The following is a 13,964-nucleotide window of genomic DNA, read 5'->3' as shown; positions in this document are numbered from 1 at the left end:
AACTCGGGACAGGATTGTGAAAAATTACAAGAGGACCTTACAAGACTGGGAGACTGGGCGGCTAAATGGCAGATGACGTTTAATGTGAGCAAGTGCAAGGTGATGCATGTGGGAAAAAAGAACCCGAATTATAGATACGTCATGCAAGGATCCACGTTAGGAGTTACGGACCAAGAAAGGGATCTGGGTGTCGTCGTCGATAACACACTGAAACCTTCTGCTCAGTGTGCTGCTGCGGCTAGGAAAGCAAATAGAATGTTGGGTATTATTAGGAAAGGTATGGAAAACAGGTGTGAGGATGTTATAATGCCGTTGTATCACTCCATGGTGCGACCGCACCTTGAGTATTGTGTTCAATTCTGGTTGCCGCATCTCAAGAAAGACATAGTAGAATTGGAAAAGGTGCAGCAAAGGGCGACTAAAATGATAGCGGGGATGGGACGACTTCCCTATGAAGAAAGACTAAGGAGGCTAGGGCTATTCAGCTTGGAGAAGAGACGGCTGAGGGGAGACATGATAGAGGTATATAAAATAATGAGTGGAGTGGAACAGGTGGATGTGAAGCGTCTGTTCACGCTTTCCAAAAATACTAGGACTAGGGGGCATGCGATTAAACTACAGTGTAATAAATTTAAAACAAATCGGAGAAAATGTTTCTTCACCCAACATGTAATTAAACTCTGGAATTCATTGCCGGAAAATGTGGTGAAGGCGGTTAGCTTAGCAGAGTTTAAAAAGGGGTTGGACGGTTTCCTAAAGGACAAGTCCATAAACCGCTACTAAACGGACTTGGAAAAATCCAAAATCCCAGGAATAACATGTATAGAATGTTTGTACGTTTGGGAAGCTTGCCAGGTGCCCTTGGCCTGGATTGGCCGCTGTCGTGGACAAGATGCTGGGCTCGATGGACCCTTGGTCTTTTCCCAGTATGGCATTACTTATGTACTTATGACTTGGGTGTGATCATATGTGATGATCATAAGGTGGCCAAACATGTAGAAAAGGTGACAGCGAAAGCTAAAAGGATGCTGAGGTGCATAGGGAGAGGAATAGCTGGTAGGAAAAACGAGATGAAAATGCCTCTGTATTAGACTCTGGTGAGACCTTATTTAGAATATTGGACCAAATTCTATATATAATGCCTAAAAAATTGGCGCTGAAAAAAAAATACTCTTAGCTCTCTTCAGCTTAGAGGGTATTTTGCCTTCACTGAGCAACTGCTTAACAATGGTTGAAACACTTTACCAAGGTCAACATTCAAAGCTTTGAAAATATAAGTGGAACACTGATCAAAACTATTTTAGGTGTTCCACACAGTTACAATTATTTCATTTCTGAGGATAAGGTATCTCATAAAAGTAAAAGAACATCTGCATCAGTGGCATGATCCTGATGGATAGCATTAAAAGATAAATTAATTCCCTCAATCTTTTGAACTAGAGAGTGGGCAAACATTTGACCATTTATCTCAGTTGGTTTAAGGGGCTGTCCTGCCAATAATAAATTTTGAGCTACCTTAAATAACTCAGAGCTTAACTTAAAAGAAGCATCAATTTGAGAATTATAAGATTCTTCACATTATTTACTTCTACTTATTTTTAAGTGCTTCATAGTATCAGTGCCGTAGCAAGGGCTAATGGCACCCGGGGCGGGTCGCCGCTGCGCAACCCCCCCCCCCCCTCCCAGACCACATTCTTACCTGCGGGAGGGCCGATCCGCCCCGAGTGCACGTCACTCGGAGCTACGTCGGCCCCGCTGGTTCCCTGCTCTCTCTGCCCCAGAACAGGAAGTAACCTGGTCCTGGGGCAGAGAGAGCAGGGAACCAGCGGGGCCGGCACCCCCCGAGCGCGTGCACCCGGGGCAGACCGCCCCTCCCACCCACCCTTCCTACGCCACTGCATAGTATTCTGTTTGAGTAAATACTCAGGAGAATTTCTCCAATGCCTTTCTTTTTGCCACAAATTTCTCACAAACCATATGACAGACCTAGGTCTTCTCAGGCATCATAACTGCGAAGGACCATAAATAGTATTGCTTCTTATTTTTATTGCCCTAATGGACATAAGAAGCAGTGTACAATAGTGTTGAGTATTTCAGTACAATATCTGCCTGCCCTAAAAACTTACAATCTAAGGTGGATACCAGAGTCAATGGCAGATACAGTGGCTTGCTCAAAATCACAAGAGTGTCAGTCAGTGGCAGAAGTGAAAATTGAACTTATGCTTCCCTGGTTCTCGGTCTATTGCTCTAATCACCAGGCCACTTCAAGGAACTTTCTCTAACTGCTCCCAAAATGACTTCAGTGGAGCAACACAAACACACATATATATATAAAGCAAAAAAAAATTTGTAAATACACAAAACACAAGCACATACACATATATATAGGTGTGTGTATGTATGTATGTGTATATTGCTGATCTGCTGCTAGTGATCTGTAACCTGTCATTAAAGTTATCTGTAGTAACTGAGTACTAGAGGGTATCCAATGTGACTCCGAATTTTAAAAAGGGTTCCAGGGGAGATCCAAGTAATTACACAGAAGATTGGAGGGTGGCAAACATAATACCCATTTTTAAAAAGGGTTCCAGAGGTGACCTGGGACATTATAGACTGGTGAGCCTGACACTGGTGCCAGGCAAAATGGTAGAGAATATTATAAAGAACAAAATTACTGAACATATATGTAGGCGTGGATAAAAGAGGCAAAGCCATCATGGATTTAGTCAAGGGAAATCTTGCCCCACCAATCTGCCCCAACAGTGAGAATTAAAAGCGATCTTTCTATTTCCTGATCATGAAATAAAAGAATCTATTATAGTAGTTATTATATAATTGTGATCTTTGAAAGGTGAAATGAATTCCATGATATTTAATACTCTTATTTTCCCAGTGAAAAGGAAACTGGCAAAGCCCTTTTTGGCTAGGTCATACTAATGCTATCAAAATGGTGGTGTTGCCTATACTTTTATATTTTGTATGGCTCTATCTATTGCTATATCATCCACTTTTAGAACTCATCATAAATTTTTCAATATATTCAGAGGGGGAGGCCACCTCAGATCTCTCGAAGAATAGTGAGTTTACTCCTGGACATACTAATGCACATTTTCAGCACTGGGATCGTAAAGGATTATGTACTTTGGGACAGCTTGTAGAATTAGATGGAATTTTGCCCTTTGAGACACTAATGACACAATTTGATCTTAAAGATCATGATCAATATGCTTATTTACAAGTAGTAAGTTATCTTAAAAAGGAGGCTTTACATGATTTGGTTAAAGAAATGTATTCCATTGAACGTGTCATAGCTATGGGGCACCTTAAGGGACTGTCTCTAGAATATATTGGTCTCTACCTATAAATAATGGACTGTCTCTAATATTTTTGGGTCCCTGGCTGGAAGATCTGGAGATGGTAGGGAAACAATTTGATTGGAAACTGATATATAAAACTCTACTTAAGGGCTCCTTAGCTAGCTCTCTAGGAGAAAATGGTACTGGCTATTGTTGGAAGGATGTGCCATTGAGGGGACAGCACATGTGGTGGTCTTGCTCCAAAGTACAGCAATTTTGGATGAGTGTCTCTGGATGGGTTGCCCAGTGCTTAAAAGGTATCACTTAAAACTGATGAATGGAACTACCTTTGAGCTTTACTAAACGGTAGCTACTCTTTCTCCACATAGCAGCTATAGCGGCTAGATTAACAATAACAACTCAATGGAAGCAGAGCAACGGACAAGAATAGGACATCTTTCTGGCCAAGCTTCACTATATCTATCATATGGATAAACTTACAGCAATGAAAAATGAGAGAATACAAGAACAGCAATGAAAAATGAGAGAATATAAGATTTGGATAAAATTTGGAGTAGCAATGAAGCCTGGAGGGAAGCAGCCATGTCTAACTAATTGGACAGTAAGTCTTCCCTTTTTGCTGTATGGTTTGATTTGTAGACTACTGTCTACCCGCCAATGTCCTACTTTGGGAAGAAAGGGGAGAAGGGGTGGAGAGAGGAGAGTGGGTGAGGGAAATGATGCTGTTTTACGATAATTGGTTGGTTAATCTCTTTATTCCATAATATGTGCTATTTTTCTAGTTTTTGTTTCCTTTTTTCATTGTTATAAAAAGAGTCAGAGGGAAAGCCCTAGTACAGGCCGCAAGCAGCGTATGAGTATCGCTGCCAGAGATTTTAAGGTACAGGGGGGAGGGATGGAGAGAACTGAGAGAGCTTTACGGAACCATAGGCAGGGCCAGGAAGATGCCAAACTGTGCACAGGTAGCTGAATATCACACTTAACTGGCTATGTGTTAGCTGGCTCTGGAAACCTGGAAATGGTCCAGCACTGAATTTCCGGGTTTAATGCCAGCGACGGTCAGCAAAATGATGATTGCTGCCAGCTGGATATCGGGTCCATGGTAATTAGGTTTTTAGCAAAATTTACGCAAATATATCGTGTAACCATGTACTGAACAGCTGTACCCTTGTCAAAAGAAATTGAGCGATGTGATACCCGCTAGTGAGCCTTCTCAGAAGTAGTCACCACGCTCTGGAATTTACTCCCAGAGGGGCTACGTATAAACTTGAGACTACCTCTACTTCAGGAAACAGGTGAAAACCTGGCTCTTCTCCCAAGGGTGCCTGACTATACACTCATTCTGCACCTGGACTAGCTTGCTACACACACTGTAACTTACATCAGTTCCTTATCTCTTGCTTAACTACACAAAGAACTTGCCTTGAGTTTAGCAAACCATCAAATTATCCCAACTGACTCTGTAACTCTGCACCACGCATCTTGTTCCCAACATATATCTGCTCTTGGTCCGTCAGCTATATGATAAATCATATTGTAGAAAATCTTTAGCATCATATCTATATTACTTGAATGTTCTAATGCATGCTTGTTAGGTGTAGCATTGCATTATATCTCTGGTATTTGAATTCCAGTGCTATTAAATGTGCATATTTTTGATACTGTTTCACGGTAGTTCTATTAGTTTTCAAGATTACTTCATTTATTGTATTTATGTTTATTCGTGGTTATTTTACTATTGTTATGCTGTTAACAAAATTGTAAGTTTTATGTTACACTGTAACTGCTGTACACTGCCTTGAAAGAATCTCTTCATAAAAGCAGCTAATAAATCCTAATAAATAAATAAATAGATATCCTGAAAACTTGGCCCATTTGTTGCTTTCAATAACCAATGTTGCTTACCCATATCCCAAGCACTGCTGTGCCAATCCAGTCAACGTTTTCTTATGGTGGTTTATAAATCCTGAATACAATGCACGAGTAAAGAGCATGTCATCTTGTTTTACTGTTTCCATCTCACTTACCTTGTCCCAATAACATGTTATGTCCTGCACGTGAACCAGGTGGTCATCGTCCTTCTCATCCTTCAGCTGTAGACTTGGCTTTGAAATCTCATCCAGTATTAAGAAGTTCTAATCAGAAAAGAAAGGTATTCACAGGCTCAACCCAAACTATTAAAAGACAAAATAAAAAGGATGCTCTCTGTGTTAATGAAGGAACCCTCTAGTGAGCCAAATCTTAAGCAGAACGTAGCATTCCAGAGTATCCATGGGAATAACAGATCACATGTTTTTGCCTGCAAGGCTACTGAGCACAGGCAAGAGGCCAGTCTTTATGTAGTGAAGCCTCAAACAAGTTTTAAAAAGGAAATAAGATTTTATAAAAGGAACCACACTTAGAGGCATATTTTCAAAGCACTTTGGGAGGCTAAGTTCCATAGGTTTCTATGGAACTTTGGGAGGCTAAGTGCTTTGAAAATGAGCCTCTAAGGGTCTCATTTTCAAAGCATTTAGACATACAAAGTACCGTGGAGGGGCATAATCGAACGGCGCTGGCCAAATAGATGGCTGGCCATCTATATAGCCGGCGTCATAAAGCAGTGGCCGAACCTTTTCCGGAGATGCGAAGGCAGTAGAACGAGAGGACATGAAATGAGATTGAAGGGGGGCAGACTCAAGAAAAATGTCAAGAAGTATTTTTTCACGGAGAGAGTAGTGGATGCTTGGAATGCCCTCCCACGGAAGGTGTTGGAAACGAAAACGGTAACGGAATTCAAACATGCGTGGGATAAACATAAAGGAATCCTGCTCAGAAGGAATGGATCCTAAGGAGCTTAGACGAGATTGGGTGGCAAAGCCGGTGGCGGGAGGCGGGGATAGTGCTGGGCAGACTTATACGGTCTGTGCCAGAACCGGAGGTGGGAGGCGGGGCTGGTGGTTGGGAGGCGGGGATAGTGCTGGACAGACTTAAACGGTCTGTGCCCGGAAAAGGACAGGTACAAATCAAGGTAAGGTATACACAAAAAGTAGCACATGTGAGTTTATCTTGTTGGGCAGACTGGATGGACCGCGCAGGTCTTTTTCTGCCGTCATCTACTATGTTACTATGTATTATCGAAAAAGATAACCGGCTATCTTTTGTTTCGATAATATGGTTGGAGCCAGCCAAATGTCAGCATTTGGGCTGCCTTTAGAAATGGCCGGCATCGGTTTCCAGCGATAATGGAAACTAATGCCGGCGATCTCAAACCCAGCCAAATGCAAGGCATTTGGTCGTGGGAGGAGCCAGCATTTGTAGTGCACTGGCCCCCTTGACATGCCAGGACACCAACTGGGCACCCTAGGGGGCACTGCAGTGGACTTCAAAAATTGTTCCCAGGTGCATACCTCCCTTCCCTTGGGTCCTGAGCCCCCCAAACCCCCCCCCCCCCCAAAAAAAAAACCCAATCCCCACCACTACCATAGCCCTAAGGGCTAAAGGGGGGCACCTACATGTGGGTACAGTGGGTTTTGGAGGTCTCAACATTTACCACCACAAGTGTAACAGGCAGGGGGGGATGGGCCTGGGTCCGCCTGCCTGAAGTGCACTGCACCCACTACATACTGCTCCAGGGACCTGCATACTGCTGTCAGGGAGCTGGGTATGACATTTGAGGCTGGCAAAAAATAATTTTAATTTTTTTGGGGGTGGGAGGGGGCTGGTGACCACTGGAGGAGTAAGGGGAGGTGATCCCCGATTCCCTCCGGTGGTTATCTGGTCAATTGGGCCACTTTTTTGACGCTTGGTCCTAAAAATAAATGGACCAAGTGAAGCCGGAGAAATGCTCGTCAAAGCCGGCCATCTTTTTTCCATTATCGGCCGAAGCCGGCCATCTCATAACCACGCCCCCATCCCGCTCCAGCCCGCCTTCACTACCCTACTGAAACGCCCCCTTGAAGTTTGGCCGGCTTCGTGACGGAAAGCAGTTGGCGCCAGCCAAAATCAGCTTTCCATTATACTGATTTGGACGGCTTCAGGAAGATGGCCAGTGATCTCTTTTGAAAATAAGCTGGAAAGTAACCTATGGTACTTTGTGGGGTCTAAGCACGCTAGCGTTTTTAGCACGCAGTAAAAATGTCCATAGGAATATAATGGCCGTCTTGGTGTTTAGTGCATGCTAAATTTTAACGTGCCTTTTTAAAAGGGGCCCTAAGTGCTTTGAAAATGAGCCCCTTTACTACACACCTAATAGATAGAATCCTGCCCAAATTGTGCATCTATAAAAATTGTGCTCAAAAATGGGCACCAGAATAGATCGGCACTACGAGTGATTCTATAAAGGGTGCACACTCTTTTTATAATTGTGCTTAGTACTGATTCCCGCAGACAAACTTTAAGAGCCATACTAATATTTGTGAAACCTGGTGCAAATGCTGACGTCCAAGTTGGGCGCATTGACCCGGTATTTTATAATTTAAGTATGGTCACAATTTTTTTGAATGCTCCTCCCATGGCCATACCCCCATTTGAGTTACACGATATAGTTATGCACACTGCCTTATAGAATAAAAACGCAGCCAGATTGCATGCAAATTCTAATGGGTGCCAATTAAACTTCAATAATTGATTGTTAGCACCCAATTATTGATGGTTCTGAGCTTGTTAGTCAATCAATTTGCACGTGCATTTCAGGAACATGCTCAAATTTGGGCGTGTAAACCTAGGCGCCATATATAGAATCCAGGGGTTTATAGTCTGAAAAATTAAGATAAAGCACTCCATACTTCATAATATGTCAGCAAGCCAACAGGACTAGACAGAGGGAATGAAGAGTGTTGAAGCACATAATTACATAAGTATTGCCATACTGGGACACACCAAAGGTCCATCAAGCCCAGCATCCTGTTTCCAACAGTGGCCAATCCAGGTTACAAGTACCTGGCAAGATCCCAAAACAGTACAACACATTTTATGCTGCTTATCCTAGAAATAAGCAGTGGATTTCCCCCAAGTCCATTAAAATAATGGCTTATTGACTTTTCTTTTAGGAAGGTATCCAAACCTTTTCTAAACCCTGTTAAACTAACTGCTTTTACTACATTCTTTGACAACAATGAGTCAATAATTTACTTCTTTTGAGGGCAAGAAGGTAATGGATATGAAAGATATTCTTGCTCAATTGTATTTGTTTTATAATTAAATTCAGAAGTAACCCCATCCCAGCTCCAAAATAGAAGAGTTTTTGACATCTCTAGACAATCCAAAATTGAGTGATAAGTGCCTCCTCTTTTCTATCTACACTTCTTCCCTTGGTTCATTGATCTCATCCCATGGCTTTTCCTACCATCTCTATGCTGATGACTCCCAAATCTACCTTTCTACCCCTGATATCTCACCTTGCATCCAAACCAAAGTTTCAGCGTGCTTGTCTGACATTGCTATCTGGATGTCTCAACGCCACCTGAAATTAAATATGACCAAAACCGAGCTTCTCATTTTCCCCCCCAAACCCACCTCCCCGCTCCCCCCGTTTTCTATTTCTGTTGATGGCTCTCTCATTCTCCCTGTCTCCTCAGCTCGAAACCTTGGGGTCATCTTTGACTCTTCTCTCTCCTTCTCTGCTCATATCCAGCAGATTGCCAAGACCTGTCGTTTCTTTCTTTACAACATCCGTAAAATCCGCCTCTTTCTTTCCGAGCACTCTACCAAAACCCTCATCCACACCCTTGTCACCTCTCGTTTAGACTACTGCAATCTGCTTCTTGCTGGCCTCCCACTTAGTCACCTCTCCCCTCTCCAGTCGGTTCAAAACTCTGCTGCCCATCTCATCATCCGCCAGGGTCGCTTTACTCATACTACCCCTCTCCTCAAGACCCTTCACTGGCTCCCTATCCGTTTTCGCATCCTGTTCAAACTTCTTCTACTAACCTATAAATGTACTCACTCTGCTGCTCCCCAGTATCTCTCCACACCCCTTCCCGTGTACTCCGCTCCATGGATAAATCCTTCTTATCTGTTCCCTTCTCCACTACTGCCAACTCCAGACTTCGCGCCTTCTGTCTCGCTGCACCCTACGCCTGGAATAAACTTCCTGAGCCCCTACGTCTTGCCCCATCCTTGGCCACCTTTAAATCTAGACTGAAAGCCCACCTCTTTAACATTGCTTTTGACTCATAACCACTTGTAACCACTCGCCTCCACCTACCCTCCTCTCTTCCTTCCCGTTCACATTAATTGATTTGATCTGCTTACTTTATTTTTTTTTTTTTTTTTGTCTATTAGATTGTAAGCTCTTTGAGCAGGGACTGTCCTTCTTCTATGTTTGTGCAGCGCTGCGTACGCCTTGTAGCGCTATAGAAATGCTAAATAGTAGTAGTAGTAGTAGTAGACATTACAAAAGAGGAAATTAAAGCAGTGTTGATGTCACTTATACAAAGCTTTGGGTCCTGATGGGAGTAACTGTTGAATATAATTGTACATTCAGCTGTTACAAATTTTGAAGTACAGCTATTTGGAACAGATATTCCGGCCTAAGGAAAACCTGGGAGGCCAAAACATCAGGCTGTTCATCACCTAAAAATTGTGAATCCTTTTGATCTAAAGGAATCAGAGTTTCTCAATCAGGACCCATAATTCAATCAATCACTTTATTTTATGATCCACAGGGCATTGTGGACCACTGTCAAGGCAGTGAAATGTCTTTTTGCAAGTACTGCTACTTGTTGGTCTTGTCAGACCTAAACTCTTTAACCCATCTGTTACACTTTTATACTAATTTACAGATTTCTGGTGATCAGATTTGAATTTGCATTACAAATATTTTTACGATAAAACCACAGATTTCATTTCAACTTTTCATATTTATTTATTGTATTTGTATCTCACATTTTCCCACCTATTTGCAGGCTCAATGTGGCTTACAATAGTAGACAAACAATTGGTATTACATGGATGACAATATAGATTTAGCTTATAAATTCCATTATGGCATTCTCCATTCTTGAGTAAGTAATACATTAGAGTTGCATGGAGTACTTGTAAAACAGCATAGAGTTAGGCATAGGATATAGCGAGAGAGTTTTAGGAGTGTAATTGAAGTGGTATTGTGTTGTCATTAAGTTAACTACTCTTTGTGGTATGCCTTGTTGAATAGATAGGTCTTCAGAGATTTACGGAAATTGAATAGATCGGTCTTCAGAGATTTACGGAAATTGAATGCTTCTTAATTTGTTTTTAAGCTAAGTGGTAATACATTCCACAGTTGCGTGCACATGTATGAAAAGCTGGACGCGTGTGTTAGTCTGTATTTTAGTCCTTTGCAGCTAGGAAAGTGTAGATTAAGGAATGTGCGGGCCGATCTTTTAGCATTCCTGGGTGGTAAGTCAACAAGGTCTATCATGTAGTTCAGGACCTCTCCGTGAATGATTTTATGAACTAGAGTGCAGACCTTGAACGCGATTCGTTCTTTCATTGGGAGCCAGTGTCGTTTTTCTCTTAGGGGTTTCGCACTTTCGTATTTTGTTTTTCCAAATATGAGTCTGGCTGCTGTGTTCTGGGCTGTTTGAAGTTTTTTTGAGTATATACTCTTTACAGCCAACATAAAGTGCATTGCAGTAGTCTAGGTGGCTCAGCACCAGTGACTGCACCAGGTTACGGAAAATGGCCCTTGGGAAGAAAGGTTTTACTCTTTTACGATTCCACATTGACTGGAACATCTTCTTGGTTGTATTCTTCACTTGATTTTCCAGTGTGAGATTGCGATCAATAGTAACTCCAAGAATTTTCAAAGTTTCTGCAATGGGAAGGGAAAAGTTTGGTGTGGTTATAGTGGTGAATTTGTTTGTATTATATTGTGAAGTAAGTATGAGGCATTGTGTTTTTTCTGTATTAAGTTTCAGCTGAAATGCATCTGCCCAGGAGTTCATGATTAGGAATGTGATGTCGTTAGTGATTTCTTTTATATCATATTTGAACGGGATGTAAATTATGACGTCATCTGCATATATGTATGGATTAAGGTTCTGATTGGATAGTAACTTGGCTAATGGTGTCATCATTAGATTGAAGAGGGTTAGCGAGAGGGGAGATCCTTGAAGGACTCCACATCCATGGGGTTGATGTAGTTGAGCTAACTGTTACTTGGTATGATCTTGTGGTCAGGAAGCCTTTGAACCAGTTGAGGACGTTACCTCCAATTCCGAAGTATTCAAGGATGTGTAGTAATATTCCATGGTTAACCATGCTGAAAGCACTTGACATGACAAATTGTAAGAGAAGTATGTTGTTACCAGTTGCGATTGTTTGTTTGAATTTATTCAGGAGAGTAGTACTGTTTCAGTACTGTGGTTGGACCGAAATCCTGATTGCGATTCGTGCAGTATAGAAAATTTATTTAAGTAGTTGCTGAGTTGCTTGGTCACTATACCTTCCATTAGTTTGGTTATCAGCGGGATAGATGCTACTAGGCGATAGTTGGTTACGTCACTCATGCTTTTCTTTGTGTCTTTGGGTAAGGGAGTAAGTAAGATATTTCCTTTGTTTTTTGGGAAGAGTCCATTTTGTAACATATAGTTCAGATGGCTTGTGAGGTCTGTTTTGAATTGGGAAGGAGCGGAATTTATGAAGTTATTAGGGCATATGTCTAGTTTGCAGTGAGACTTAGTGTACCTTTCAAGCGGTTGGGAGATGCTATCCACCGAGAGTGTGTCGAAGTGATTCCATGTCCGATCAGCTGGATATTCCCCTGGGATTGGGTCTAGGCAATCAAGGAGTGTTGCGTGGTCCATGGAATTGACTGGTATCGTGAGTCATAACTTTACAATTTTCTCTTTGAAATGTTTCGCGAGATTGTCTGCTGGTGGGATGTCTGTGCTGTTGGAAGTAACCGGTGTGATATTTAGTAATTTATTGTTTGGTAGGCTTCGTTAGGGGATGAAGATGTGTTAATTTTTATTATTTGTCTATCTTCTTGGTATCTGGTTTTGCTGTATCCTTTTTTCCCTTTTTGTTGGTTGTGTACTTGAGTTGTGGGTTTTCCTTTTAATATGAAAATCCTTGGTGCTGGAAGATCACATTTCTGCTTCAGATGAGCACAAATTGATTTTCTCCTTACAGTAGCATTAAATGTAATTAATAACTGGAAAAGATCATACAATTTTGACTTTTAATCTTTGGTGGAACACAATCCACCAGATTCTATATATGGCGCCCAAAGTAGGGCACCGATCCAAGATGTGCACCCAAATAAATTGGCTAAAGAGCCAAATAGTGCCAATAATTGGGCACTAATTGGCACCAATTTGGAACTGGGCACCTATGCGCTATTCTATAATGTGCGCCCAAATCCTATAGTGTGCAATCCAAAGGGGGATATGGCCATAGGAGATGCATGAGTAGGTCAGGGGCATTCCTAAAATTTGCGCGCAGTGCTACATAATACCAGGGATGTGCGCCCAAATTGGGCATCAGTAATTACAACAGGTTTGAAGAGGCGTTAAGTCCTGGTGCCAAATTTGGCCACCAAATTGGTTCTCAATGTTAGTCTATAATGGGTGGTCATCTTTAAGTGCCCATTATAGAACAGGACTGAGCACAGATTTTTTTTTGCACTGATATTTGAGCACCATTTACTGAATCTAGCCCCAGGGGTGGACTGACCATTCGGGCAACCGGGCAGTGCCCGGGGGCCCAGAGGCTCTGCCTGGATGCTCGCTACACACTACAGCCCTCCCCGGTCCTACCTTTAAAGATGCACCACTGATGATCTAGAGGGGCATTTTCAAATGTAACAGGTAGGGTGAGGGTATGGGCCTGGGTCCGCCTGCCTGAAGTACACTGCACCCACTAAAACTGCTCAAGGGACCTGCATACTGCTGTCATGGACCTGAGTATTACCTCTGAGGCTGGCATAGAGGCTGGCAATCTATAATTTTAAAGATATTTTTGAGGGTGGGAGGGGGTTAGTGACCACTGGGGGAGTAACGGGAGGTCATCCCCGATTCCCTCCTGTGGTCATCTGGCCATTTCGGGCACCTTTTTGAGCCTTGGTCGTAAGAAAAACACGACCAGGTGAAAACGTCCAAGTGTTCGTCAGGGACATCCTTCTTTTTTTCGATTATGGGTCAAGGACGTCCGAGTGTTAGATACGCCCAGTCCCGCCTTCGCTACACTTCTGACACGCTCCCTTGAACTTTGGCCGTCCCTGCGACGGAAAGCAGTTGGGGACGTCCAAAATTGGCTTTCGATTATACCTATTTGGACGACCCTGGGAGAAGGACGTCTATCTTCCAATTTATGTCGAAAGATGGGTGTCCTTCTCTTTCGAAAATGAGCCCACTAGTGGCCTCTGTGGAGGGGGGGTGGGGAACATGTTCATTCCTGCCCATTGTGCTGCTGCTATTTCTCCTGCCCAACAACACCGTACTTTAAAAATGGTGGCCGAGATTCCTGCAGAAGTCAAGCGAGACTGTCAAGACCCACAAGACTACCGCGGAAAATTTCGGCTGCCATTTTGAAAGCACAGCAGCGCCAGCAGGCAGGGGAATAGCGGCAGCACAGCAGGCAAAAAAGAACATGCTCCTCCACCCCCCAGCAGAGACCACTAGGGCCCTTCAGGTAGGACCAGGGCAGCGGGGCGTCGGCTGCGGCGGTAGGGAGGCAGCAGCA

General features: G+C 42.9%; 1 protein-coding gene across 1 annotated transcript in view; it reads right to left on the bottom strand.

Annotated features, from left to right (window-relative positions):
* ABCC4 (ATP binding cassette subfamily C member 4) overlaps positions 1 to 13,964 on the bottom strand; it is a 520,751-nt gene that overhangs the window by 400,507 nt on the left and 106,280 nt on the right. The window contains exon 9 of the mRNA XM_030201377.1: positions 5,345 to 5,452. Within this exon, the coding sequence (XP_030057237.1) occupies positions 5,345 to 5,452 (108 nt within the window). The remainder of the gene's footprint in view (positions 1 to 5,344; positions 5,453 to 13,964) is intronic.

The sequence above is a fragment of the Microcaecilia unicolor genome, chromosome 4 (assembly GCF_901765095.1).
Source record: "Microcaecilia unicolor chromosome 4, aMicUni1.1, whole genome shotgun sequence".
NCBI lineage: Eukaryota > Metazoa > Chordata > Amphibia > Gymnophiona > Siphonopidae > Microcaecilia > Microcaecilia unicolor.
This window is presented reverse-complemented; position numbering and strand designations above follow the sequence as displayed.